General features: G+C 42.5%; 1 protein-coding gene across 6 annotated transcripts in view; it reads left to right on the forward strand.

The window, feature by feature from the left end:
• CALD1 (caldesmon 1) overlaps positions 1-27,410 on the forward strand; it is a 188,341-nt gene that overhangs the window by 113,080 nt on the left and 47,851 nt on the right. The window contains exon 1 of one of the 6 annotated variants that reach the window (XM_041753123.1): positions 264-476. The exons of the other annotated variants lie outside the window; for them this stretch is intronic. Coding sequence (XP_041609057.1) covers positions 424-476 — 53 coding nt within the window. The 5' untranslated portion in view covers positions 264-423. Of the gene's footprint in view, positions 1-263; positions 477-27,410 lie in introns of those variants that run through there. 6 annotated transcript variants of the gene reach the window in all.

A 27,410-nucleotide genomic window follows, 5' to 3' on the forward strand; every position in this document is an offset into this window, starting at 1 on the left:
AGGTCTCGACCTTGGAATAATTATTTGTAATTAATCATGTAAAGGTCTTCATCGTGAGAGCTACTGAGAACACGGGCCCCTCAGACCCAGCAATCACCGCCTGGGAGATCTCTAAGCCATCTGCACCCTTTACAGTCTAAACAGGATGGGCCTCTATTAGGGAGATTACAGTAAAAAATAACAATCAGCTCTCTGGTGATCCCATGCGGAGGGAAAGGGTGGGGAGGAGTAGATTTGGCGCAGGACTAGCCCAGACTTTCGTCACAGGGACAGACCAAAGTGTTAACACAAAGGGAGCATCCCGCACACCGCCTTCCAGCCGCAGGACACATGGCACCTCCGGGGGCCCGGCCCGCGCCCTGAGCGCCCCGGGGTCGAGGGCCTGGGCACCGCCTGCCCCCCGCCGCCCCTCCAGCTGCAGACATGCTCGGGGGACCTGGATCGCAGGGAAGACGCAGCCTGGCGGTGCTCTCCCAGTGAGTGCTCACTTGGCCCCTTCGGGTTAAATTTTTCTTTCTTTAAAAAAAAAAAAAAAAGAAAAAAGAAAGAAAAGATTTAATGTGGGAATGGGAGGGAAGAGGAGAAATCAAGAGGTAAAGGCAGGCAGGCAGGCAGTCTGGAAACTTCAGACCTGTATGCAACTTTCTGGTCTCAACTTTCTGGTGGTTCTGATTGGTTTTCCTCGTTGCCATTTTTATGGTGGCTCCCAGACCATTTGCGAGGGTTTAAACCCAAGGCGCGGGGCTTCTCTACTGCGAATACTGATCCGCAGGGTATTGGGTTTCTAGAGATCTGCTGTTAATTTAGACCTGAGCCCTTTGCTCAGAATGATCCATTCGCAGGAACCAGATCTCTTGGCTGAAGCACACATTGCCCAATCCTTAAAAGTCAACAGCCCAAAGCCCTTAATAAACTGACCCTCTGACTGTGACCCAACAAGATTGAGAGCACATGCCACCGATCAGGGAATTGTTCAGATAACAGGCTCCAAGGTTTAGGATCATGAAACCCTGGAATGTTCAAGCTAGAAAGGGGGCCTCTAGGATTGTTTGCAGCGATGTTCTCATCCTATAGATGAGAGGAGATGAAACCCAGAGGGCTAACTCAACTTCCCCAAAGCCAGACGACAGTCGGAAACGGAGCCGGTGTCTTTGTACTCGCAGGCAAGAGCCCCTTACACGCTGGTGTTTATGAGGTTTGGAAAACTTAGTGGGTCTTGGGAAAAGGTACCGCACAAGAGTTAGATACTAAATGGCTTCTCAGTAAATCTTTCCCATTTTTGAGACTTCTGGCACCGATTCAGCATGACAATTGTTGTTCCAGTTGTTCCAGCATTTGGGTAACAGTTAATCAAATAAACAGAGGGACTCAATGGGATCCTAAAAAAACGAGACCTATGTGTGCTACGTTAGCAGATCTCCTGGATCGGCCCTTTCTCTAAGTGTGATCACTCAACTGTGAGAGCTCAAAGGGGTTTGAGAGGCTATCTGGATAAGCCAGTGATGATCAAACTAGTCGTTTCTGTTTTTTGTTTTGTCTTTTAGCAAATTTCATCTTGCGAGGAATTCTGTTACATAAAAGAGATGTTCTGGTTGAATGGGTGGTTTTGGATCTAGAGCTCCTCACCCGCACAGCACTCCCAAATCACGCCCATTGCTTACCTCTGCTTTGCTTCGCATCCCTTCTCCACCCCACCCCACTCCACCCACTCCATCCGTCCTTTCCTGGAATCCTGGATCTCCATGGCACAGTTCAGAAACCACTGGTCTCATTGAATTCCTTTATTTTATTGAGGAAAGTGATGTACACAGTAGGGAAGAGTTTGCCTGGTGTTACGCAGCTGGTCAAGAGCAGAGCCTGGAATGCTGGGCAAGAGCCCTGTGTGCCCGCACATGCACGCCTGTCCGGTGTTTCTCTCCCAACTCCCAGGTTCTGAGTTCTCCCACTCCATCAGGCCCGTGGTTCTATCAGTCTACTTTCTCCATGTCTCTCTCACTCTTCGCTCTCTCCATCATTTCCTGAATTTCGACAGTTATTGCCTCTCACCTGGACAATTATAACTGCCTTGCGTCTCACCCTGGCCTCAGTCTTCCTTCTCTTTCTGACCTCGTCGCCTCCCCCCTCCTCTGCCCACCTTTAAGGATGGAACCAGTTCTCCCCAATGGGGGATTCAGAGTTCTCTGCAGGCTGCCTCAGTATCCCTTCTTATTTTGACCCACCCTTGCTGCAGAATCAGACCACTCACTGTTCCCCAGACTCATCACGTGTAGGCTACCTCCATGCGTTGGCTCCCTCTGTTCCCTACCCGGGAACACTCCGTGTGCCTCAGTCCTCTCATGTGGAATAAAGGCCTTACGCAAGACCAGGAGTTCTGGAACCCAACCATGGACACGTGGGATTCCAGAAAAGCTTGGGAAGGGTGGGTAGGGTGAGGTGAGGTGGAGAAGGTGTGGGAATGGCGTTCAGAGTGAGGTCTCCCTCATCTGCTTCTACTTCCCTCCTGTCCTCCAAGGCTCCAATCAAACCTTACCTTCCTCCTCAAACCTTCCTCAGTCCTATTTTCTCTCTGTGCTAGTGAGTTATGGCCAACCTTCTGTGATTAGGCTTGTAGTAGAGGTAGAGGCCCCCCCACCATAAGCAGCAGTGTACTGGCCGGGCGAGGACTATTTTGAATCTTTGAATCTTCAGTTTCCAGCACGGTGCTGTTGCTAAAAGGAAAAAAAAAAAACAAAACTTCAAATTTCTCCTTACTGGGTAAACCTAACTCAGTTCATCCAAGTTCACACTTTTTTATTTGATTCCTTTGAACACACGAAGCTTCTGCACTTTTTGCTTTGGAAGAAGTATGAGGTTAAATGCCAAACAGGTGCCCGACAGAATGAATTCTAAATTCCTTTGCATTTGCATCAGATAATTTAGCCGAGTTTCACTGCCTACAGAGCAAGATTGGCAGTATTTTTTTTTTTTTATGAGGCACATTAAAATTCTTGAATGCCAAGCCCTGCACAGAGCTGTGTTATCTTCAGGACAGGTGTGAATGGCCTCTCAGTTCTTTAGATTTCGAGGTGCTGTGTCACCTGTTCCTGGTGAGATTATTGAGACACTCTGTCACTTGCAGTCTAATGTCTTTCACCGCTACTTTTCTCATCTCCCCAAAGCCTTCGTGAAGTCTCCTTAAGTCAGAATTTCGCATTTCTTGTAACTCTTCATGCTTTCGTCCATTAAGAGCAATGCTTCTCATAAAGAAGTATGCTTTTATATGTCCTGCCAATGAAAACGTTTTGTTCTTGTGTCACATTTTGTAACAAATGTGGAAGGGTATATAAAGTTTAAAACCATGGAATCCAAGAAACGTAGGAAATTGTATAGGAAATAAGCTCTCACTTTATGCTGCTTCTCACATCCTCCCAGCCCATCACAAATGACTTTGCAGAGGCAGGTCCAGCTTGCAACTAGAGGAATGGGGTCAGGGGAGGTGCTCCTCTGCCATCTGGAGGCTCATTTGCTCCTGGCATTCCTAACTGGAATGATGAAGATGCATTTTTCCCCTGGAAACACAGCCTTGCCTCTCAATATTAGCTTTAGATACATCTCGGGCTTAAAAAAGGTGGTTGTGGGCTGGCCTGCATTCCTAACTGCCATGTATAATGATGTTTGAAGTTCCAAAAGCCAATTTGCAAATTAAGGCTTGGAAACAAGCTTTTCATAAATGTAGGACTGCTTGGATTCATTTCCAAGCCTAATTGAATTTTTAAGAGGAGCCTTTAAAAATCTGTAAACCTTACTCATTTCGATGCATTCATTCAACAAATATTCATTGAGGGTTTCCTATGCCAGTTGGTGGTGTTGGACTAAGCACTAAGAACACTAAGAAGGACAAAGCACAGGTTCTGGCTTTAGGAAGATCTAGTCTTTTAACCTCCCACCCACTGCAGGACTGTAGGAATCTTCTTTGAGCCCTCCTGCCCCCGACAGCGCGCACACTCCCTGGTCCTCCCAGGGCGGTGGCTGCCGGCAGAGCCATCCGGACACCTGATCTCTCCCTTAGCTACATTGCTGTTTTCCTCTTTCCTTTTTTCCTCTGACCCTCTGAAAGAAATACAAGTTTCTTTTAGCTTATACTTAAAATAAGTACAATCAACTTATACTTAAAATAAGTACAATAAACTTAAGTTCATTTTGTGACTCAGTATCCTATTTATATACACACACATACATATATCTAAAACAAATATTTTACAAAACAGTGCCCACTCTAACTATGTACAATGCCCTTGAGTATTTTTTTTTTAAGATTTATTTATTTATTTGAGAGAGAGAGCACGGGGAGAGGGAGAGAGAGAATCTGAAGCAGACCCCACACTCAGTGGAGCCCTCAGAGGCGCTTGATCTTACGACCCTGAGATCACGATCTGAGCCAGAATCAAGAGTCAGATGCTTAACCAACTGAGCCACCCAGGCAACCCTATATTTCTTTTTTTTTTTTTTCAGGAAAATTCTTTTTTTTTTCCTTTTTTTTTAAATAGTACTACAGATTTCTCTTTTTTCCAGCTTTATCAAGGTATAAATGACAGATAAAATTGTAATATATTTAAAGCAGATAATGTGGTGATTTGATGTACATATATATCGTGAACGATTACCCCCATCAAATGAATTAACATGTGCATCACCTCCCATATTTACCTTTTTTCACCCCTTTTTTCTTTTTCGGTGAGAACACTTAATAAGTTCTACTCTCTCAGGAAATTTCAGTTCTGCAATACAGTATTATCTGCTGTTGTCACCATGTTAGAGGTTAGATCCTCAGACCTTATTCATCTTATAATAGAACTGAAAGTTTGTACACTTTTACCAGCCTCTCCGTTTCCCCCACCCCCCCCCAACCCTTGGCAACCATCACTCTAGTTTGACCTGTTTTTTCTAATTCCACATATAAGTGATTCCATACAGTGTTTGTTTTCCTCTGTCTGGTTTATTTCACTTAGCTTAATGCCTTCCAGGTCCATCCATGTTGTTGCACGGGACAGGATTTCCTTCCTTTTTAAGGCTGAATAATATTCAATGATATACATATATATAGATAGATATATTATTTTTATTATATTATATAAATTGAATTCTAGAAAAGGTGAGTATAGACATTTATATATATATAAATTCCTTTAGCCATTCATCCATCAAAAGACACTTAGGTTGTTTCCATACCTTGGCTACTGTGAATAATGCTTCCGTGTACATGGGAGTGCACATATCTTTTCAAGATAGTGATTTAGTTTCCTTGCTCTCTAATATTTTCTGTCCTTTTTAATTTGCTTTAAAAGTGCCAGTCATGACCCATTAAACAGATTTCAGAAACTGCAAATGAGTCACAAACTGAATTTCGAGAAGCGCTGACCCTATTACATGATCTTGGTTTAGCTGGCTGCCTCCAGAGCAGTTTAGGAAGCTCTGCAAGCCTAGCGACCACACTGACTCCAGGCAGGAGTCAGCCTGGATGTTCAAGAGAGGCTTTTGAGATGGGAATCAGAGGCCCTGGATTCTGATACAGCTCCTTCGGTGATCAGCACCGTGATCTCAAGGAAGCTGCTTCAAGTTGCTCCCACGGCTATAAAATGGAGATGGACATGCCTGCTCTGTAAAACTAGCACAAGAGTATATGGAAAATATTAAGTACAGAACTGCAAGTTATTGTTGAATAGCCTTATTTCTCTCAATTAACATTTAATATCAGAGGAGCAACTTGGAGGGACCATTTGTTCTTTATAGACTTGGAAAAAATATCCTTGCATGGGCCCTAATATTATGCAATTTCATAGATGAAAATCTCAGAGTTGTGATTTGTTTGTGATGTCGTAACTAAGTTTGTATTTAGGCTCAGTTGGGTCATCCTCCCTCCTCTCCCATTAAATACTTTTTCTGGTTGCAAAACCAAGGAAGCAACTGGTGGTCAGTGGGTTTTTTTTAACTCATGAGCCCATTAGTGTACAGGAGTACGCTTTGCCTGATAGGGTGGGCTCCATCCAGTCTGCTGGATTTATAAACACTAATTTCTACTGTTTTTAAGATTACTTTTTTTTTATTATTAAAAACAACAGACATTAAACAAAAGTAGCCAGCATAGGAGATAATTTTATTAAGGAGGATTTAAAACAATAAACTTCTAGAGAAAATATGGCATTTTTTTCATTCATCTTCCTCTTTTTCTTTATAACTTTATTGTAAATCTCATCTCACACAGACATTGATTAGAATGCATCTGTTAAGTCGTGATATTCCTGATTAAAGCCTGGCATTCTGGTCTGATATTTTCTATGCTGGTGAATTTCTATTAGCACCTAGATATTTGCCTCTTACCTGATAGCTCGGTCTGCTATACTAGCTCTCCATGTCTGTTCTTTACCTTCCTATGACTGCTTTCTGATCCTTACAAGGGATGTCTATACTCACCTTTCCTAGAATTCAATTCTCCAACACACCCTCTCCTTCACTTTGTATGTAACAGAGAGAAAATAAAATAGCAATATAGTAAGGATGGTATTCACTCCAAAGAGAAGGAAATAAATTTGACACTTTTCCTCTCCAAAGAGTGAGAACATTCTTTACACAGACCAGCAATAAGCCACAGCTCATAACTACCCTGTGTTTTCCAGAGACAAAATACATGAAGTGCATAAAATTTAAGCAACTTCTTAAAGCTAGCTTTAAGCTGATTTCATGACATTCATAGCTTCTCCATAGATCATCTCCATAGCTATTTAATACATTTGTGTGACATGCCTAAGAACTGAATTGAAAAAGACTGTGTTCACACAACATTTTAATGGACAGGTGAGGCCCGGCGGTGCTTAGGCCATCCTGGACCTTTGGAGAAGGAAGGATGACTTTAAAGAGGAGCCTGTTGCTCATTTCTGCCATCTCAGAGGTCACTTTTCTGGAGTGAGACACCACTGCTGGGTGGGGAAAGGGTCTCAGCACCCCTTCTATCGGGCAGACCCAGCTTTCAGCGCAGATAGTGAGCACATTCTTGACAGATGAGAAAGTAAGAGCCAAATATCCTGACTCCCACATCTGTGTTTAGACTTTACTCATTACGAAGTGTATGACCTTGAGATGGTCACTTAATTTCACCATGTCTAAGTATCTTCATCTGTTTAAAAACAAAAAAGTACAAAATATCCGCCTTTCAAGTTTAGTGAAAAATAAAAGAACTAACTGTGCAAACGTGTGCAAACCACTGTGGGTGCTTAATCTGTATCATATTTCCTACCTTTCCCTCCCCTCTGAGCACCCCCTTTCTAAAGACCCCGGAAAAGAGGTGGCTTGATATCTGACTCCAACAGAACTACTGATGTTGGGGCAAAAGGCAGCTGAATTTGGTTTGTGACTGATACGTATTCACTAAACCATCCAGAAAAATCGGAGGAACTCTTCACCTCAGATTTTAGTTGTCCCATTTACTAACTACTTAAAGGTGATAACCCCAGGGCGCCTGGGTGGCTCAGTTGGTTAAGCATGCAACTCTTGGTTTCAGCTCAGGTCACCATCTCATGAGTGGTGAGATGGAGCCCTGCCTAGGGCACCGCCCCCCCCATGCTCAGCGGGGGGTCTGAACGGAGAATCCTTCCCTCTTCTCCCCACTCCAGCCCCCACCCCTGCCTGTGCGCACACTCGAGCACTTTCTCACTCTCTCTCAAATAAATAAATAAATAAATATTTTTTGAAAGATGATACTCCATACCCTATATACTCTGAAGTTAAAGGAAGCTTGCTAAAAGTGGACTTTGGGAGCCAAATACAGAGTTACTACTTTTCATACTTGGCCGAAACCAGGCACATTGTAAAGGAGGATGTAGTAAGAAGTAGGGATCAGAGGTTTGAATGCCACCAATCTTTAAGTGATCCTCACAAGTAAGGAGAGTATAAATGAAGGATATTGACTTCACAATCCAGATAAACTTGGATTTGGATTCTCATTGCATCATCTTATTAACTGTATGCCCCTGAGCAAATGACTTAATCTTGCTGGGTTTTTCAGTGTATTCGTTTTTCAGTTTATTCATGCACAAGAGGAAACTGTATGTGAAATTGTCAGCACAGTGCCTGGCACTTCGTAAGTGTTCGAAAAGTTGTGTGTGGGAGTGGGGGGGTGGGAATGATCATTATTGGCGTGAACTTGGTGCCAAGGAGATGAATCTTAGGTAGCTTCTGGATAATCACGAGAGGCCGTGATGATTGTAGTAGAGTCCTAGGGCTGCCATAACAAAGTACCACAAACTAGGTGGTTTAGCACAACAGAAACTAATTGGGTCACAGTTCTGGAGGCTAGAAGTCTGAGGTTAAGGTGCCTGCAGGGCCATGTTCCCTCTGAACCCCATAGAGGAAGAATCCTTCCTTGCCTCTTCCAGATTCCAGTAGACTCCAGACATTTCTTGTTTTGCGGCAGCACCAATGCTTCCATTAGCTCATGTGACCTTCTCCCTGTTTCTCTTCACGTCATCTTCCCTCTGTGTCTGTCTCCATGTCCGCATTTCCCCCTTTTCCTGAGAATGCCAGACAGATTAGGTTAGGGCTCACCCCGACGACCTCACCTTAACTTGATGTGTCCGTAAAAGTATTATTTCCAAATAAGGTCACATCCTAAGGCACGAGGGTTAGAACTTCCACATCTATTTGGAGCGGACACAATTCCACCCACGGTGTGAGTGTATACAGACTTCTTAGAAGCAAATGCAACAAACCTGGCCATTACTTCTACATTTTACCGTTTGCTAAGGTTTCCAGAAGTTGAGCAAATTGACGCATCCAAGGGAGGCCTAATGTAACAGGGGCGTTTGGGTATTGGCTGAGTAGTGAACACTTCCTAATCACAAAGGGGCAAAAGCCCCTCCAACTCAAGCCCAAGTGGGAGCTCTCATTTTAACCTCACTAAGTGAAGGGCAGCCAGGAAGTCTGTACAGCCTCTACTCATCCCAGCGGAAACAGCCCTGACGTCATAGATTGAACCGTGCCAGCTCCATAAGGAGTTAGTATAATGGGAAAGATTTATCTTCCACTTTCTCTCCCTCCCCTGTGTCCATTTTTTAAATTTCTGACCTTACTGAAACATCAGATTTGACCCAGGGACATACTATGAGTCTGCCTCTCCCAGATCTGAAGACATAGGGGCTGGGAGAGAGATCACGAGAGATCACGTAAAATATTCCCTCCCCCCAGGGAGTGGAGGCTCCTTCACCAGCTGCTCCTGGGAGCCTGGAGAAGGCCAGAGTTTCATGAGCCCACCTCAGAGCTCCAGGGAAATCCCTAACCCAGATCCCCAGATACCAGAAGGGCAAAGGAACACAGCAAAGGGGGAAACTTTGCATATGAGGGGATAAGTTTACACATTACAATAGAAGGTATTTTAAGAAATCAGATGGACTGCTGGCCCAGTGTGATGAACCACTCATCTAAATAACAATAGGAAATGCTGAAAATTGTGAGGGAAAAAAAAAAAAAAACTTTTACTAACAAAATAGAACCGTTCAGATCTTAAAGTGAATACTGTATTAGTTTCTGAGGGCTGCTATAGCTGCTACGTATTGGGTGGCTTAACAAAACAGGCTGGGTTTCCTCCGGAGGGCTGAGAGGGAGGATGCGTTGCACGCCTCTGTCCTGGCGGTTTGCTGGCAATCTTTGGCAGCCCTTGTTGTCTTGACTCCTCAGTCTAATCTCTGCCTTCACATGACAGTCTTTCTGCGCATAGTCTACCCTCCACGAATGTCCTTTCCTGTGTCCACATGTTTCCCTTTTATAAGGACACCAGTCAGATTGTGTGAGGGCCACCCTAATGACCTCGTCGTAACCTGATTGCCTCTGCAGAGGCCTTATTTCTATATAAGATCAGATTTGGAGGTACGAGGGAGGTAGGACATCAACGTAGCATTTTTGGAGAATGCAATTCAATCCGTGACAAGTACCGGAAGATTTAGAATAGTTTAACATGACAATTCCTAGTTTAATTCCTAAGTGATACATGGGATAATTTTCCAGGACAATTCAAATGCCAGCTGGCTGAAGGATATTGGGGCCGTGGGGACATCTGGGTCCTCCGCTGACAGGCTGTCTGTCTAAAGCCATTCCAATGAGAGTCAGACCCAGCCTCCACACAGAGAGCTCTGAACCATCAATTCTTCACTGAGGTTGGGTATTAAGCCAGCCCCGAAGATGAATAGAGAGGGGGATTATCCTCTTCCAGTAGGACACGTGCATTTTCTGGCATGGGAAGATAAAGCTGTCTGATGATAAATTTCCACGTACATTTTAATGAGAAGTGACATGGATTATGAGAGCGACAGAGAAAAGGAGAGATAAAAGGCATTCCATTTATTGGACATTTTTAGCCACAGCTCTCCTCCTCCACCCTCCTGTCCTCAAACTAGAAGCCAGAGAAAAGGTAGTCAACGGAGGAGGAAGAAGGGAATACCCAGGGAGGATCAGGATCTTCCCCTGCATCTATTCTGCATTATTCTTCTGGGCCTTCTCTAGTGCTCACGTTTGCAGGGCAAAGGAGTTTAAGGTTCTCGAGATAGAAGAACCATTCTGCCCAATTATCCCCTTCACGCTTGGAGACAGTGGCATCCTTTGGAAAATGTACAAGCACAGCAGCCATATCCCACATGATGAGGAGGATAGTGAGAGCACGAAGCTAATAAAAATGGCCCATGCTCATGTACTTCCTGTGTGCCAGGCCCTGCTCTGAGGACTTTGCAAATGGCGGTTCACTTAATCCTTCAACAGTACTATGAATTAAGTACCACTACTTCCATTTCACAGATGAAAATGAAGCCAGAGAGGTTGATTGACTGGCCCAGCCACCTCCTCCCTGCCTGGGTGTGTGCAATGACTGGCCCCTGGCCCCTGGCTCCAGGCTGAGCGGCTCCTGGTGGTTCCCTTGCTCTCTCCAGCTTAACACTTAACGGATGTTATTCCCTGCCTGTGCTCTCGCAGCTCTAACCTCTGGTCTGTGTGGGAGAATCTGGCAGCAATTGTAACATGACATCAGATCCTGCTTGATGAGCAAGTTTCTCCTTCTGGCAGAGCAGGGCTGGAAGACGGTGGGAGGAGTGGTCTCAGAGGGTCTGGGATCCTCCGTGACTCTTTACCTTAAATCCCCAGCCCAGGACACTAAATTCCTTATTTTCCCTTTTTCCTTATTCCTTATTTTACTTTAAGAGTCCCACAAAGAGGTTGTGAATACGCGTCTTCTCCCAATGGGAGACCTGCACTTCCACAACACTAGCAACTCCTCTCATTTCACTGTGATTAGTATCACATGACTTTCTTATGCCAATGAAGAGCAAATACACTCTCCCAACGAGTTTGAACCTCTCCATTGTCTTAACTTCTAAATCCTGTCTTGTCACAGTTAGAGAATCGAGGCCTGCAAAGAAGTGGAATGTGGTAGGTTGTAGTGGTGCAAAGAGCCCACACTTGGGGCTCGGCGAGAAGGTGGCTACAATCCTATGTGTGTTAATCTTGGACAAGTGACTTGACTTCTCTGTGTCGGCTTTGCCCATCTGGACTGTAAGGTAGGAGTAGTCATGTCTACCCCGTGTTACCGTAAGGATTAGCTGAAATGCATCCTCTCCATCGCCTGGCACCTAGTGGGGTCTACGCAGAAGGGAGTTATCACCATTAAATAAGCTTCTTTGTCATTTTAAATAATTTGTTGGCTTCACTCTTTCAAAGTCAAGGTTGGCTGGTCTAAGACATCCCCCCTCTTTTTTTTTTTTCTTAAATCACCTGTGTTACTGTTTATTTTTAAATAGACAATGGCTGCTGTGTTTGGCTTTTTAGCCTTAGAAATGTTACCTACAACTTGACAAGAGTCAAATTTAGCAGAGTTAGTTGTTAGCAGCAGACCAACCCCAGGGTAGGTGACATGATTCATGGGGCCTCCTACAATCTCCCAGGGGCCTGAACACCCTTTGTATAGAGGTCCCTGGGGAAACTTAAGGACTTAAATTCTCTTTGGGAAGCTTCAGAGCAACTCATATGAGCAGAACACCACGATATGATGACATCTTTGAGACAGAAAAAAAGCACCAGTCAGAAAAGCCCCAATTTATAGTGATGTCCTAGCTCTGAATACAAGTGGCTTAGCTCCACGAAGACCATTTCCTCAACTGCAAAGTAGGAAAGATATTTGTTCTATCTCACCGGTATTCTAAAGATCCCATTAGAACATGTACATGATGGAAGTGTTTTGTAAATTGCAAAAAGTTAGAATTGTAATCCGTTATTGCTTGGCTAGATCTGAGTTCATGAGTTGGCTCTGAAAGCAGCTTAGCCACTAAACAGGATGGATTAACAGGACAGCCCTGCTGACACAGATTATAACAGGGCAATGTCTTGTTTTGACAGGAAGCCATTCCCACTTGCACTAATACCATAGAAAAAGCCTAGTTTGAATGGGGGTGCCTTGCGAGAAAAGGAAGAAGGTAATAAGGTAGGATGAGGTCAGAGCAGGAAAAGGGCACCCCTGTAGACAGGTGAGAAGCAGAAAGACAGGAGGAACAGGGCTTTTATTTTGCTCCAGGTTAAAAAAAAAAGGGGGTCCCAAATGACACCTCTGGGTTCAGACTGAGTGCTCCAGAACTGGGACAGTCCTTCTCGAAGGTTAAGACCAGGTACTGATTATACATATTTAGCTCCCTGGAAGCTTTCAACATAAAATTTCCTTGACTGTATTTCTAAGTTGCAAAAACACCCTTCCAAAAAAATGCATTAAAGAAATATTAGGATTGTGTTTTTTTGGTTTGGCCCTTAAAAAAAATTTTTTTTTTAATCCAAAACCATAATTGTGGCCTACCAAGTTGGATTCTCCTCCCATAGAGCGAGGATTTAATTTTTCCAGTCCCCTCCCTTGGTGCCTGTTATCCTCTTCTGGTTTTTGATGAACTGCACATGTTATAGAAGCCACTCTTGGGCCTCAGACATGAGCGGCTCTCTCGCCACTGCCAGTGTCCTAATAAGGGAATGAACATGCTCCTGTTGCTGAGGTAAGAGGAGTCAGGCGGTGGAGGATATTTTTGCTGATTGAGGAGGATAAGGTGTGGTTTGGCAGGTACCCCATTGGTTTGGCTGGCTCCCGACCGAGTTTTTTCTCTTTTTACAGTTCGAATTCCGTAACAGACTGTAAGAATTGTTGCCTCACAGATCCTTAGCTGAGTTTTTAAGAACATCATCCTGACACAGATCATCCACGATAGGGAAGAAATAGGAATTGGGGGTTATATCATGTTTCATCATGAGAGGAGGTGAAGTGCTCCCAGCTGCCAGGCCTGCTCCTCCAAGGGACTGCCACCAGCCAACAAAGGTGGCATCAGACTCGGTCAAATTTGGTCAATGAGGAGAATGAGTGGCTTGATCCGGAGGTCCTGGGATGGAGTCCCACATAGGGAGCCTGCTTCTCCCTCTGCCTCTGTGTCTCTCTCTGTGTCTCTCATGAATAAATACATAAAATCTTTAAAACAAACAAACAATTGGGAGAACAAGGAATATACCACTCAGGTATTTGGCCAGTGTTTAATGAGTATAAAAAATTTATCTGCACAATATGAAGTAACACCTACTTTCTGTTTATAAATACTGATATACTTCAATTTTGAAAATAAAAGAAACAAAAATAACATGGTATTAGGATCATAAGGACAAGTGGCACCATGTTTTTCTTCTCTGATCTCAAATACTTGCCCATGGCTTCTCTCTCTCCGGTCGTATTTTCTGAATGATTCTACACTGCCTTTTGACATAACTGCAGCAGGTCCAAACACTCCCTAAGGCGCTCATTATGGATCAGTGTTTCCCAACTTGGTTTTCCACTAGTCTTACTTGGGGAGCTTTATACCCCCAGTGGGTCTGATTTAATTGGTCTGGGGCACAGCCTGGGCAGAGGAATTTTTTTTTAGAGGTTTATTTATTTATTTGGGAGAGAGAGAGAGAGAGAGAGAGAGAGAGAGAGAGAGAGCAAAGGGAGCAGCAGAGGGAAAGAGAGAGAGAGAATCCCAAGCAGATTCCCCACTGAGCATGGAGCCCGACACAGGGCTCAAGCCCAGGACCATGAGATCATGACCTGAGCCAAAATCAAGAGTTGGCTGCTTAACCGACTGAGCCACCCAGGTGCCCCAGGGCAGAGGGATGTTTAAAAGCTCCCTCAGCTGATTCTAATGTACAGCTGAGGCTGAGAACCAGTCTCATCCTCTATTGTGTCATCCAGCCTCCAGACAGCAGGAGCAGGCTCTTTTCCTTTCTGATGTTTTGAAACCTTTAAAGAAAATACAGTATATATATATATGAAACAGGTCAGACAGGTTTCCTCTCAGATTGGGAGGTTCGGTTCAGTTGTTTTAAGCCTAACAGTAGGGAATTGTGCTTTCAACCAAAATCAACTTGTAGACACATTGGGTATTGTCTCCACTTCATTTCTCCTGCATACAAGAAGTGAAATTCTCTGCTGAGAGATAAAAAAAACAATGTATCCTTTCCAATGTCAAATAGTGAAGTTACAATCTTAATGTTTTCTCTGTGTTTATGGAAATTATTCATCCCTTGATATTTAAATTTAGTTAATAAATGTTTCTTTATTTGGCTTTTCTTTTAATAGTGAGTCAATTTTACATCCTGGAAATTGTGCAATTGTTATCTGTGGCAAGGATAGAATGATATAACTGAGGAATAAAAAAAAATATTTTTAAACCATCGATCTCCTGGTACTGGGAGTGCAGTACCAGCATGGGGAGGAGTTTTGAACTCTGAAAGAGTCACAGATTAATTTAACGTCCAGAATAATTCATTGCTTTCAACTTCTTTACTGGAAATTTCATTACCAAGGAAGAAAAGTCATATAGAAATTCAGGAGAGCAGCCTGAGCAAGGAATATGAATTAGAAAATCATCACCTTAAAACTGGCTAGCAAGTTATTAGTATAGATGAAATTACCCTGAGCACGGATGTTGAGTAAGAAAAGAATAGAGCTCAGGAGGAGATCCAATGGAAGACACAAAAGAAGCTACAAAATAAATGGTAGGCAGAGAATTTCAAAAAGGAAGCTATGGCCAGCAATGTCAAAGGCCTCTGTGAGGTCAAATACAGTGGGGTCTGTAAAGGGCCATTGGATGCTTTGTTTCGAAGTATAACTCTAGAGAGCACAAGCCTGTAATCCAATGTCATTTTGAGGTCGGGCTACTAATGTCTGGATCAAAAATAATGTGCTACTTTGAGACATTTAATAACACAATAGAACTGTTCTTTTGGCTCTTTCATTAAACAAATTTTAAAAGCCTAACTCTGATATTAAATGTAAAAGCGACAAGACAGCCTGTGGTACAGTGGAATTAGCTATTTTTGGCTATCTTGACAATTTAGCCAATGAATTGCAGAATCAGTTTCGACTAGAGCACTTGAAAACATTTCTAAAGGCATTGCTAAATCAAACTTGCTTAGTTCACCTACTTGTACTGAATTATTTGTGCTTTCCATAGGCATCGCAGAAGGCCCAAACCAACACTAGGGCTTCGTAGTGAGAGGAGAGAGAATATAGAGGGATATAAGGAATTTACAAGGGAAGATGATACAAGAGGAGTTATGGGGGGAAACACATACCCTAGAGGGGCAGGGAAATATAGAACATCTGCTCTGTTCATAAGCCAAGCCAAGGCCAATCATCTGACAAGAACAGAGATAGGCTGATGGCAGGTGTACACAGGCACACACGCTCACACACAAGCTCTCAAAGCAGGCCAGGGTCCCCAGTCAAACTGGAAAACACCAGTTGACTCAATTTGACTTTAGCCCCTGATTATTGATTCAGTTTAAAAGTCAAATATCTTTCCTGTCCTTAACCATTTGGTTCTTCTTAACTAGGAAAACACATTATTCAGCTCTATCTCAAGGGGACTTTCTGTGTATAGTTGCAACATAATGCCACCTACAGAGAAAGTAGCATACAAATGAGAAACAGATTTATAATAAATGCATTAAAACTTCTGCATTGTAGACCACTGAGCAAAATTCTCTAGGTACCTACCCAGGCAGATATTGGCCAAAAGGCTTTAACGAATGGTTGCTTACAACTTCCGGTGGAGAGGAATTGAGAGAAATGTTAAGGGTTTGGGTTTTACTTCCCATATTTTTTGCTAGTCCTCTTCTGTCTCCATAGAGACATAGAGCTATCGCTCTCCCTCCTAGGTTGGTTTAATGGAGCTCTGTTCCATCGCTTCATATAATTAAAGCTTAAACCTGAGAGATTATTTCTTCCCCTGATGAATGATCAGGTTTCAGCTTCTAGAAATCATGATCTGAGAACAAGCCCCATGGCCCATGCAGCATGGCAGTGGGCAGAGCCAGGTTTTCCTGGTTCATATTCACAAGCCAGGATGGAGCATCTGCCTTCTTGGAAACCCACAAAGCTTCTGAATATGCTTTTGGAAAATGACCCCACCCTGCGTGCTTTTGTGGTCAAAAAAGCACATGCATGTTTGGAACACACTTTGGGTAGACTTCTCCCATCGGTAAAGCTTCGATAACTTTAAACATCATGTTTCAGTAAATACGCAAGAGCCTGGTATAGAACTGTTGATCTTTCCCTGGTCATGAAACGGAGTCACATTTCATTGATTTTTCCTTTGGGGCATCATTGTTCTGTATTTGACTCTAGAATTTAAAAAAAAAAAAAGATATATTTATTTTAGAGAGAGAAAGAGAGCATGAGTGGGAGAGACAGAAGGAGAAGGAGAGAGAATTTTAAGCAGACTCCACACTGAGCACGGAGCCCGACATGGTGCTCAACTTCACTACCCTGAGATCACGACCCGAGCCGAAACCAAGAGTCAGATGCTCACCAACTGTTGCCACCCAGGCACCCCTGACTGTAGAACTTTTAAATGGCTGCACATTGGCCTAGCTATCCTTTCAATGTCTGACTTAGATAAATCCATGTGAACTTAGGCAATGCACTTCACATGCAAGGAATTGAATCAGGCTTCATCGTTGTTAATTAACCTCCATAGTTGCCATTGCTCAGTGACTTGTGCCATATGCTTTTCTTGAATTCAATTACAAAAAACAAACAAACAAACAAAAACAAAAAACCATATTAAATACCTACTTTATGCAAAGCCCATTGGGGAGGAAGGCTAAAATGTGTTTATAAAACATAACTCTTGCTTTCAATAAACAGGACATGAGAGATAGGATGATATACAAATAACAAGGCAATATGTGACAAATGTCTGAAATGACAACAGAGATTTCACAGGAGGGCAAGAGTTCCTTGCAGTTGACTTCCATTATGGCTGGTAAGACTTCACAAAAAAATGTAGCACTTGAGCTGGTCTTGGGGATGGAGAAGATGGCTCTAGGTAAAAATGGAGAGGAGGAAAGAGCATTCTAAGTAGAAGCTTGATCAAAGGAAAGAAAGCAGGCGAGTATAAAATGGAGTTAGGAGAACAGGAAAGAAAGCCTGACCAATAGTAATTATACCTTCTTGCAATGGCACCTTCACTCAGTCTGTCTTTCTAGCCACATGTGACTGGTCCTGAGGGAAGAGCAATAGTTCCATCCCCAGAGGGGAGGATTGCCATTGCCTTTTCACATACTGGGACTCCTTGCAGTTTACTTGTAACTGGATAAGGGAATTTGTGGACAATATAGTTTATCTAGTTTAAATGAAATTGACCTTCACACAATGGGCTTGCATTTCTGGACTTCAAAAAATTTCTACAGGGGCAGCTGGCTGGCTCGGTCGGTAGAGCGTGTGACTCTTGATCTCCAGGTCATGAGTTCGAGCCTTGCATTCAGGGTAGAATTTACTTTATTTTTTTAAAAAAGATTTTATTTATTGATTTGAGAGAGAGAGAGAATGAGCAGTGGGGAGGGGCCAAGGGGGGGCGGGGAGAGAGAGAAGCAGACTCCCCAGTGAGCAGGGAGCCCAGTGCGGGGCTCTGTCCCAGGACCTGGACATCATGACCTGAGCCAAAGGCAGAGAATTAACAGACTGAGCCACCCAGGCGCCCTGGTAGACTTTACTTTAAAAAGAGAAGGGGAGTGAGGTGGGGAGTGGAATTTCTGCAGAAGCTTCAGATTGAAGGTAATACTAATCCTGCGAGCCCAAGAAGACCATGAGATCGTGGCAGACCTGTCACTAATGCTGTGAGCACATATGAGTGCTTGCTTCCAAAGCCACATGCTTGTTTCTTTCAGTGAAGGCAAATTTTCAACAGAAAGGGGGAACGTAACTGCATTTTGGAAGAAACTCATGCCACAGAGAGGTCTTTTGAAAAACGACCCCATTTTTTGTGGTTTTGTAGTTGAAAAAGAGGTAATGTGTAACCTACCAGGACTATCAGAGCTTCACATCTCACCTTGGAAACATTTTCTAAGCTCTTCAACAATGTCCCAAGTGGAGCATTTCAGTAGAATTGAAGCTATTTACTAAACACGTAAAATAAAACACCTTTGGATTACTCTGGATGCACAACTGGTTGACATCAGGGTAGATATAAATTTCTCAGCAGGTTTCATCAAAAAACTGCATGGTTGGTGGGGGAGGTTGGATATATCCATATCGTGCGTCAATATGCCAAGCCAATGATATGTTCTTTCCATTTGAATCTACATACCTTTTAAAGGCTCTTTAAAAAGTTAAATTTTGGCTGTCATTTAAAACCAAGTGTCAAAATAAATTGAACTTACAGCCAGACCTTCAAATTACTGATCACAACTTATTAAACCAAGAGTTCTTGATAAATTAAACATTGAATATTGGGGGGTTTTTTTGTTTGTTTTATTCTATCTTTTTAAAATTTCTGTTTGTGTTTTAGAGATCTATAAAAATTTAGGACAACACTATAAATAAATACTGATTTATTTATGCATATGCACATATGTGTGTATATATATGTTTATATATATAAATATACGTAAATAAATAAAATAAGCATATATGTGTGTACACTTAATTTTTTTGACTTAATTTTACCCTATAAAATTTCTTGACACCATTGACTTAGATCTGGGATCAGTACCCTTTTTTTTGTGAAGGGCTAAATTGTATGTATTTTCGAATTTGTGGCAAATACGCCCTCTGTCGTAATTACTCAACTGTGGTATGGGAGTGTGAAAGCATAGACAATATGGGCATGGCTATGTTCCAGTAAAACTATTTACAAAAAGAAAATGTGGGCTGATCTGGTTCTTGGGCCATACTTTTCTAGTCCCTGGCCTAGATGACTGACCCTCTTTGCTGATCTGAAGTGCCCTAAGCAAGCCCATACAGTGTCATAGGTTAGAAAGAGAACAGTGATGGGAACTGCATAGACTTGCATCTGATGTCTTGATTTTGTAATTACTTGAATGAATCACTTCACCTCTTAGGCCTAGGTTACCATGTGTAAAATGTGGAGCTTGGGTTGAAAATAACCTCCAAAATCCTTTCTAGTTTAATTATTCCATGGTCCTAATATCTCATCCCTTCACCACATTTGTGGATTTTTACCTAGGACCTTATTTACAAGCAGGAGAAGTGAAAATCTGATTTAACTCTTTGGGCAAAGTGAGTACAAGACAGTGGAGAAGGTGGCAAAAATAAGAGGACAGAGATGCTGTTCTAGAAAATGGAAAGTCCTAGTGTGTGGCTCTTGAAGGATCCTTTGCAGTGCTACTGTTGTCAATGGTGGCTGGATTTGCTGAACTGAAGCAGCCTCCTCTTGCAGCTAAGATATATGGAGCCCTTGATATTGGGGAGCTGGCCCTTTATCTGTTGGGAGAGCTGCAGAGTGAATGAAATAACCCGGAGTGGAGACAGAAACTAGGAAATCCTCTCTGTGCGCTTCCCTGGGGCTACTGCCATGGAAGGAGCCTCTCTCCTTAAGCTTTGTAAAATGTTTGGTTTACTCTTCAGTTATGGGGAGCTGCCTTTCTGCGTCTGCCAAGCACAACTGGAGCTTCACTAATGCCCTTCGTGAACTCCAAGCCCTGGCCAGACTGAATTGTTTGCTTTTCCACATCCATATTTCCTGACTCTGCAACCTCACCATTTGAGCTCTCTGTATGTGGGTAGGGCCTCTTCCGTTCCCCCACCCCCTCAATCCTAAAAGATCCAGCTCAAATACTGCTTCCTCCATGAAGCCTTCTCTGATCTCTCAGCTGGCAATACCTTCTTCTTCCTCTAAACTTTAGATCACTGTATCAATAAGTCTCCTATGATATCTACCACATTTTATCTGCTATTACATTCTCTCTTTTTTTAAGATTTTATTTATTTATTCATGAGAGAAACAGAGAGAGAGAGAGGCAGAGACACAGGCAGAGGGAGAAGCAGGCCCCATGTAGGGAGCCCGACGTGGGACTCGATCCCGGGTCTCCAGGATCACGCCCTGGGCTGAAGGCGGCGCTAAACCACTGAGCCACCCGGGCTGCCCTGCTATTACCTTCTTACCCATGTCTTTGCTTCCCTACCAGATTAGGAACTCCTTTCAGGAGTTTAATTCATCTTGGTTTCCACTTTCAGTGTCTTGAACAGAGGAGATGTTCAATAAATATCTGTTGAGTGGATGTTCTGATTCTGGCCACTTGAGGATCTGTTTGCAGTTTCCCACTACCACAAGTCAAGACCCTATCTTCATAACTGGCCCAGAAACCAACCATGTCATCCTCAGAATCTAGACTCCTCAGGCAGCCCCTTGTGCTGCACACAGCTCCCCACCTGATGTCCCACCTGAATTTAACTGTCCTCTCAGAGTGTAGGTCCCACATGGACCAACGCTTTGACTGGGTAGAAAAATGTACACAAGATTAGAAACCGATAAGCCAGCGCCAATGCTATAACTCTGTAATTTGTGGTTAGAAAATAGGATATCTTTAGGGTAAAGTCCGTTATCTCCCCTACTGAGCCAGTGCCTCCAGTACCAGGTAACAGTTTTAAGGAACTAGTGATTGCTTTAGTATCTAGTCGGAAGTCAGCATAAGCTTGTTGGTTAATAATCTATCGTTGGGATAGAAATATGCTATCCCTTGAGAGATAGCAGATACCCTTGAGTTATTTAAATACTGTTCCAGAATGTCTCTGATGCCCGTGTCTCCCTCTCTCGGAGCCCAGGCTGTCTGATTCTTAAGCTGTTGGGGATTCTAATTCAATTAACACACACAAATGGAAGTGCTTCATCATTTAATATTACTCTGTTAAAATATTCTCATTTTTATAGGAGTCTTCTATTAACTCAAAGAGAGTCTTTCAGCATGGAAGTCTTTTGGTTTGGTCAGGCTGGCTCTTACCCAAGTCCAAACAAATAGGTGTTTGCTTTCTCCCCTCTGCAACGAGCAGGCCCAGTATTAGGTAAAATTTCTGTTGACTTAGGAAGATGATCCACCAAGTGCAGAGCAAACTCCTTGACTTCTTTTCCCAACAGTAGGGAGATTGGACCCATTAGCAAGGGTTGGCTCCCAAGTCCCCTGCAAGAATAAATGTTCTTTCCAAAGGGCCAAGCATCCAGGATTTTGGCCCATCATTTTCCATTTCCTGTCTCCACTCAAGGCTTGTCTTTCTCTTTGCTACCACTTATAAACAGAACTTTGCAGTTCTAGCACTTGGAGGAGAACTACTAGCCAGCTGGCGTTAGGTAAGTTTGTGCAATACCTCTGGGGTCAGGAAGGTAGTAATCACCCCAAAATATGCTTTCTTGTCGGAGTGATATGTATTTCAGCAAAGGTGCTAGAAACAATGCTCCAGTGTCCTATTTATCAGTATAGTGGAGCTTTCTGTTCCTGAGGAAGAGAGGAAGGATGAGAGGGGGTTGGGCAGGGGGATGGAAGGCTATGCCACCGAACGGAAAGAAGTGGAGCCAGCAGAGAGTACCGGGAAAGAGGAAATGAACAGTAAATCTTTTTCCAATTAAGAAAAATGAGAGTGGAAGCAGAAAGCTCCAGAGGGTACTTTTGGGGGAGGAGAGGATCATAAAAGGCCTGTTATGAAAATCTATTACCCATAAATTTTCCTGCAGTAAGCACTGCCTGTCTAGAGAGGATGCGGAGAATCCTCTCAGCTGACATGGGACATGTGACTTCAGTTAGCACTATCCACATGCCATGTACCATATCCGTCGGCATGTCTGCAATACCACTTTCCCCTTACCAGGGATTCCCTTTAATTAATCACAGGTTCATAATCTCCATTTAAGGACATCTTGTTTTCATTTTTTCCAATTGCTCTATTGATAGTACCGTAATTAGAATCTCCACCACGTGAAATTACAGACCTTTGTACCACATCACACAAATATTTCAAATTTGGGAGTAAGACCTGAATTTCCAGATCACACTGAATGTAAGATTCTTCTAAAATGAGTTTGTAATTTTACATTCAAAGATGAGAAGGGCAATTTCTGTTCTTAAGAGTCTTTGGCTATGAAAAGAATCTGCTTGTATATATATCTGCGGTCAGATGTGGTTGTTCCAAACAGGCCAGTGGGATGTGGAGGTCACCCTACACCCTGTTCTGGGGCAATGTTGAATGAGTTATATATCCAGGTCCAGACCCCTGTGGAAAAGCTAGAACTGGCAAAAATGTAGTGTTGCCAGTCATAGGTACTTGGGTCTGAATTACTTTAACATGTTTTACTTGAAAAAAAAATTCAGCCCAAGGTTGATTGTTCACATCTACTGTGTTCATGAAAGCAAGATTGTCCTTTAATGGATACAGCAGTCAGGAAATAGCCTCAAGTCATATTTTACTTTTGATTGACAATATTTTTAAAGGCCTATGTTAATTAATGACCATATTTATTTAAGATTCTTATTAGTATATCTTGTTAGACAAAGAATCCTAGGTTGAGGATGAAGAAAAGGTAATATTTATGAAAATACAGTAAATGGGTTTATTGCTATTAGCCATGCTTCATACCAGTTGAATAAGAGTTGAAAGAGAGGAAAGTTTGGTTACTTCATTTTAATTCTTTTACTGGCCACTTGAACTTTTCTCTTACTCCTTTTCATTCATTTTGACCAAAGTTTATCTTGAATAACCAAGTGAGGAGCAAAATAGATCTTCTCCATCATCAACCTGCTCTTTCCATACCTACGCCTCCTAAACATTTATAAATGAAACAGTGACCTGTTTGGATCTGACCAAGCTTATTATTTTAACAGGGCAGGATAGCAGGAGTGGTGCAAATGCAGTCCTGTCTGTGTGTGACAAAATAAAGAGATTTTATTTAGTTTTATCTCAGGAAACTGTCATGGAATTATTCCTCCAAAATCTGTACTAAATAGGTTTGACAGATGCCTTGTTCCTTTCAAAAATAACTGTGATAAAAATAACAATTCAATGGGGACTCCTGGGTGGATTGGTCGGTTAAGCATTGGACTATTGACTTCGGCTCAGGTCCTGATCTTGGGGTCCTGAGATCAAATCCCCTATTGGGCTCAGAGCTCAGCTTTGCATTCTCTCCCTCTGCTCCTCCCCATCATGCTCTCTATCTTGCAAATAAATAAATAAATAAAATCTTTTTTAAAAATAGCAATTCAATAAGAAAGCAAATCCAGATTCTATTCCTTTAGTTCTACTGAATATCACTTAACCTCAATGTACTTTCAAAAAGAAAATGGTACCAACTGAATAAAGAGTTAAATATTAATCCCAGTCTCAAGAAATGTTTGGAAAACCCTGTGCCTCATCTGTCATTATAAACTACAGCTGTTCATATAGGCATAGATGAATCTCGAAAACACAGTTTTGTGAAAGAAACTAGTCATAGAATGCGTATAGTGTTATTACATTAAGTTGTAAGAAGGCAAAACTAAAAAATAAATTGTTGAGGGATGCGTATAGTGGGAATAAAACTACAAAGAAAAGTAGGAGAATAATGAAAATAACCCCAAATTTGGGTTAGAGGTTATTTGGATGCACTTAAACAGAGATAGGGGGAAGAGAGTGATGAGGGCACATAGGGGTCTCCAGGATGCTGGTGCCATTTCAGCTGGGTAGTCCGTTTCATTATCTTTTAAAGTGGTCACGTGTCATACACACTATACGCTCATTTACAGATACAACGTATGTTATGTTAAATACCTTTTTCATTAAAATATTGATCGCAAATACAAATCAAAACCACAATGAGATATCACCTCACACCAGTGAGAATGGGGAAAATTAACAAGACAGGAAACAACAAATGTTGGAGAGGATGCGGAGAAAAGGGGAACCCTCCTGCACTGTTGGTGGGAATGTGAACTGGTGCAGCCACTCTGGAAAACTGTGGAGGGTCCTCAAAGAGTTAAAAATAGACCTGCCCTACGACCCAGCAATTGCACTGCTGGGGATTTACCCCAAAGATACAGATGCAGTGAAACACCAGGACACCTGCACCCCGATGTTTATAGCAGCAGTGTCCACAATAGCCAAACTGTGGAAGGAGCCACGATGTCTTTTGACAGATGAAGGAATAAAGAAGATGTGGTCTATGTATACAATAGAATATTACTCAACCATCAGAAAGGATGAATACCCACCATTTACACTGATGTGGTTGGAACTGGAGGGTATTATGCTGAGTGAAATAATGATTGAATAATGATTGAATAATATTCAATTGAATAATTGGAATAATGATTTCTCAGTCAGAGAAAGACAATCATCATATGGCCTCACTCATATGTGGAATATAAGAAATAGTGAAAGGGACCATAAGGGAAGAGGGGAGGGATGCCTGGGTGGCTCAGCAGTTGAGCATTTACCTTCTGCCCAGGGCGTGATCCTGGAATCCCAGAATCAAGTCCCACATCTGGCTCCCCACAAGGAGCCTGCTTCTCCCTCTGCCTGTGTCTCTGTCTCTCTCTCTCTCTGTGTCTCTCATGAATAAATAAATAAAATCAAAAAAAGAGAGAGAGAAAGGGGGAAAATTAGGAAGACAAACACAAGAGACTCCTAACGCTGGGAAATAAATGGAAATAAACAGGATTGCAGAAGGGGAAGTGGGTGGAGGGGATGGGGTAATGGGGTGAGGGGCATTAAGGAGGGCACTTGATGGGGTGAGCACTGGGTGTTATATGTTGGCAAATTGAATGTAAATTTTTAAAAATAACAAATAAATTCTCTGGTAAAATAAAAAAGAAATAGGATAGTATGCTTCTTTTAGCTTAGAGAAAAATTAAAATTAAGCAAGTATAATAAAATATAAATCCCAAACAATTCAAATCCATATTTTAAACAATTTGCTGTGCTACCTGCCTTGATTCAGAAATGAGTCTCTCAACTTAGGCATCTGCCGACCTGAGGGCAAGACCATTCTGAGAATCATGTGCCCGGAAGCCCTTAGTTACCCATACAACCCCGAATCAGAGTCAGAACTCACAGGGCCCCCAGGTCTCTTCCGACCACATATGCTCAGTCAGACCTGATCTCGTTTTTAGAACAGGATGTTGCAGTCCTCGTGATGCTAAGAACCAGCTAGTTGCAGTGTAGAGAGAGGCAAGATGAAGAGGTTGGTCTTTCACTGTCTTCTGTTGCTTTCTACCTGCTTCCCCACCATGGTCTGTGGTTATAAAACCTGTGTGATTATGGAATGTCACCATCTGAAGCATGTGGAAGGGGGTGACAACTGGCAGTGATGACATGTATAAGAACACTGAAGGATGGAAGCACACAGTGTCTTACTATTGGGATGCAAAACTTATGTTTGCTGTGCAGACTTTAGTAATTCTCAAAAGTGGGGTGGGGGTGAGTGGAGATGGGGTGGGACAAGGGGGAACAGATGAAATAGAACATAGCTCTTGTCCGGGATGAGTTTCTTCAGAGTACTGTACCATCCCCCTTATATGCCTTCACCCTGAGAAAAGGCACACCACTGATATACCAATGAATTATACAATGATATTCAGCTTATTTTTACCTTCTTTTCCTACCAAAAAAAATGTATATAAAATATATCAATATCTATAATAAACAGTAACAATATTTTTCAATATAAATACTCTAAATCGGGATCCCTGGGTGGCGCAGCGGTTTAGCGCCTGTCTTTGGCCCAGGGCGTGATCCTGGAGACCCGGGATCGAATCCCACGTCGGGCTCCCGGAGTATGGAGCCTGCTTCTCCCTCTGCCTGTGTCTCTGCCTCTCTCTCTCTCTCTCTCTCTCTGTGACTATCATAAATAAATAAATAAAAATTAAAAAAAATACTCTAAATCAAAGGAATTTTCTTTCATTCTATCCTATAATGACTAACACACCAATAGACTATTAGCTATTAATCTGTTTCTAAACATGTTCTGCCTTGAAAAATCTCTTTTTCTCGATCTTTTTTTCCTCCGTTGTAATTTTTAATGCCTTTCTTTAAGGAATTCAAGGGGAAGACATTCAGAATTGGACTTTATGTGCATTAAATGAAACCACAACATCTTGCAGACACCACATATAAACAAAATCATATTTAAGAGCCTTGGAATGTTGCTATAAACCTCTTTTAACTTTCAAACATACAGTAAATCTACAGGACAAATATGACTCATTTCAGTAGCTTGGATTTTCCCTCCTGATCACAGCATTGCTTGAGATTTCGCTAAAAGCTTTTGAGCAATTCACAGAGCTGATTGAATATGTTTAGAGATTCTGCTTGCATTTCATATTATGAAAGAAAATCACCAGGGTTTTTTGGTACATGAAAAAGAATAATGAAAGTATGTATGAGTCATCTTGCCTCCTAACAGTTGGTGAGTACATCTTCAACCCACATGAGGTTTTTAACTCTAAGTTGGGTCCTATATTGAGACCCAGGTTAAAACAGTGATGTAGAACCAAGAGTGTGGGAAATCAGAAAAAAGTAATTGACTAAGAAGTTGTTATTTAAAAAAGAAGAAGAACAAGAACAAGAAGAACAAGAAGAGGGGATCCCTGGGTGGCTCTGTGGTTTAGCACTGCCTTCAGCCCAGGGCGTGATCATGGAGACCCGGGATCAAGTCCCACGTCAGGCTCCCTGCATGGAGCCTGCTTCTCCCTCTGCCTGTGTCTCTGCATCTCTCTCTCTCTCTCATAAATAAATAAAAAATCTTAAAAAAAAAAAAAAAAGAACAAGAAGAAAAAAGAGAAGTAGTAGTAGTAGTAGTAGTAGTAGTAGTAGTAGTAATAGTAGTAATTATTTCTTGAGGTCTTCTCCTGGATCTGGCCTATGTGAGGAGTGTAGAGCTGCAGAAAGCTGGGGACAGGATCATGTTAGTGGTTCAGTGTCTCAGTTACAACCTGGAATTTCCCTCTCTACCAGCGCCCCCTTCTCTTGGACAACTCCTTATATGAGAGTAGAAGTGGTGTGGGATGCAGGGAGGGGAGAGCCCATCTGAGAGCTCAACTAACTACCTACTGGCCTATAAGTGAATGTGAATTTG

The sequence above is a fragment of the Vulpes lagopus genome, chromosome 4, assembly GCF_018345385.1.
Source record: "Vulpes lagopus strain Blue_001 chromosome 4, ASM1834538v1, whole genome shotgun sequence".
NCBI lineage: Eukaryota > Metazoa > Chordata > Mammalia > Carnivora > Canidae > Vulpes > Vulpes lagopus.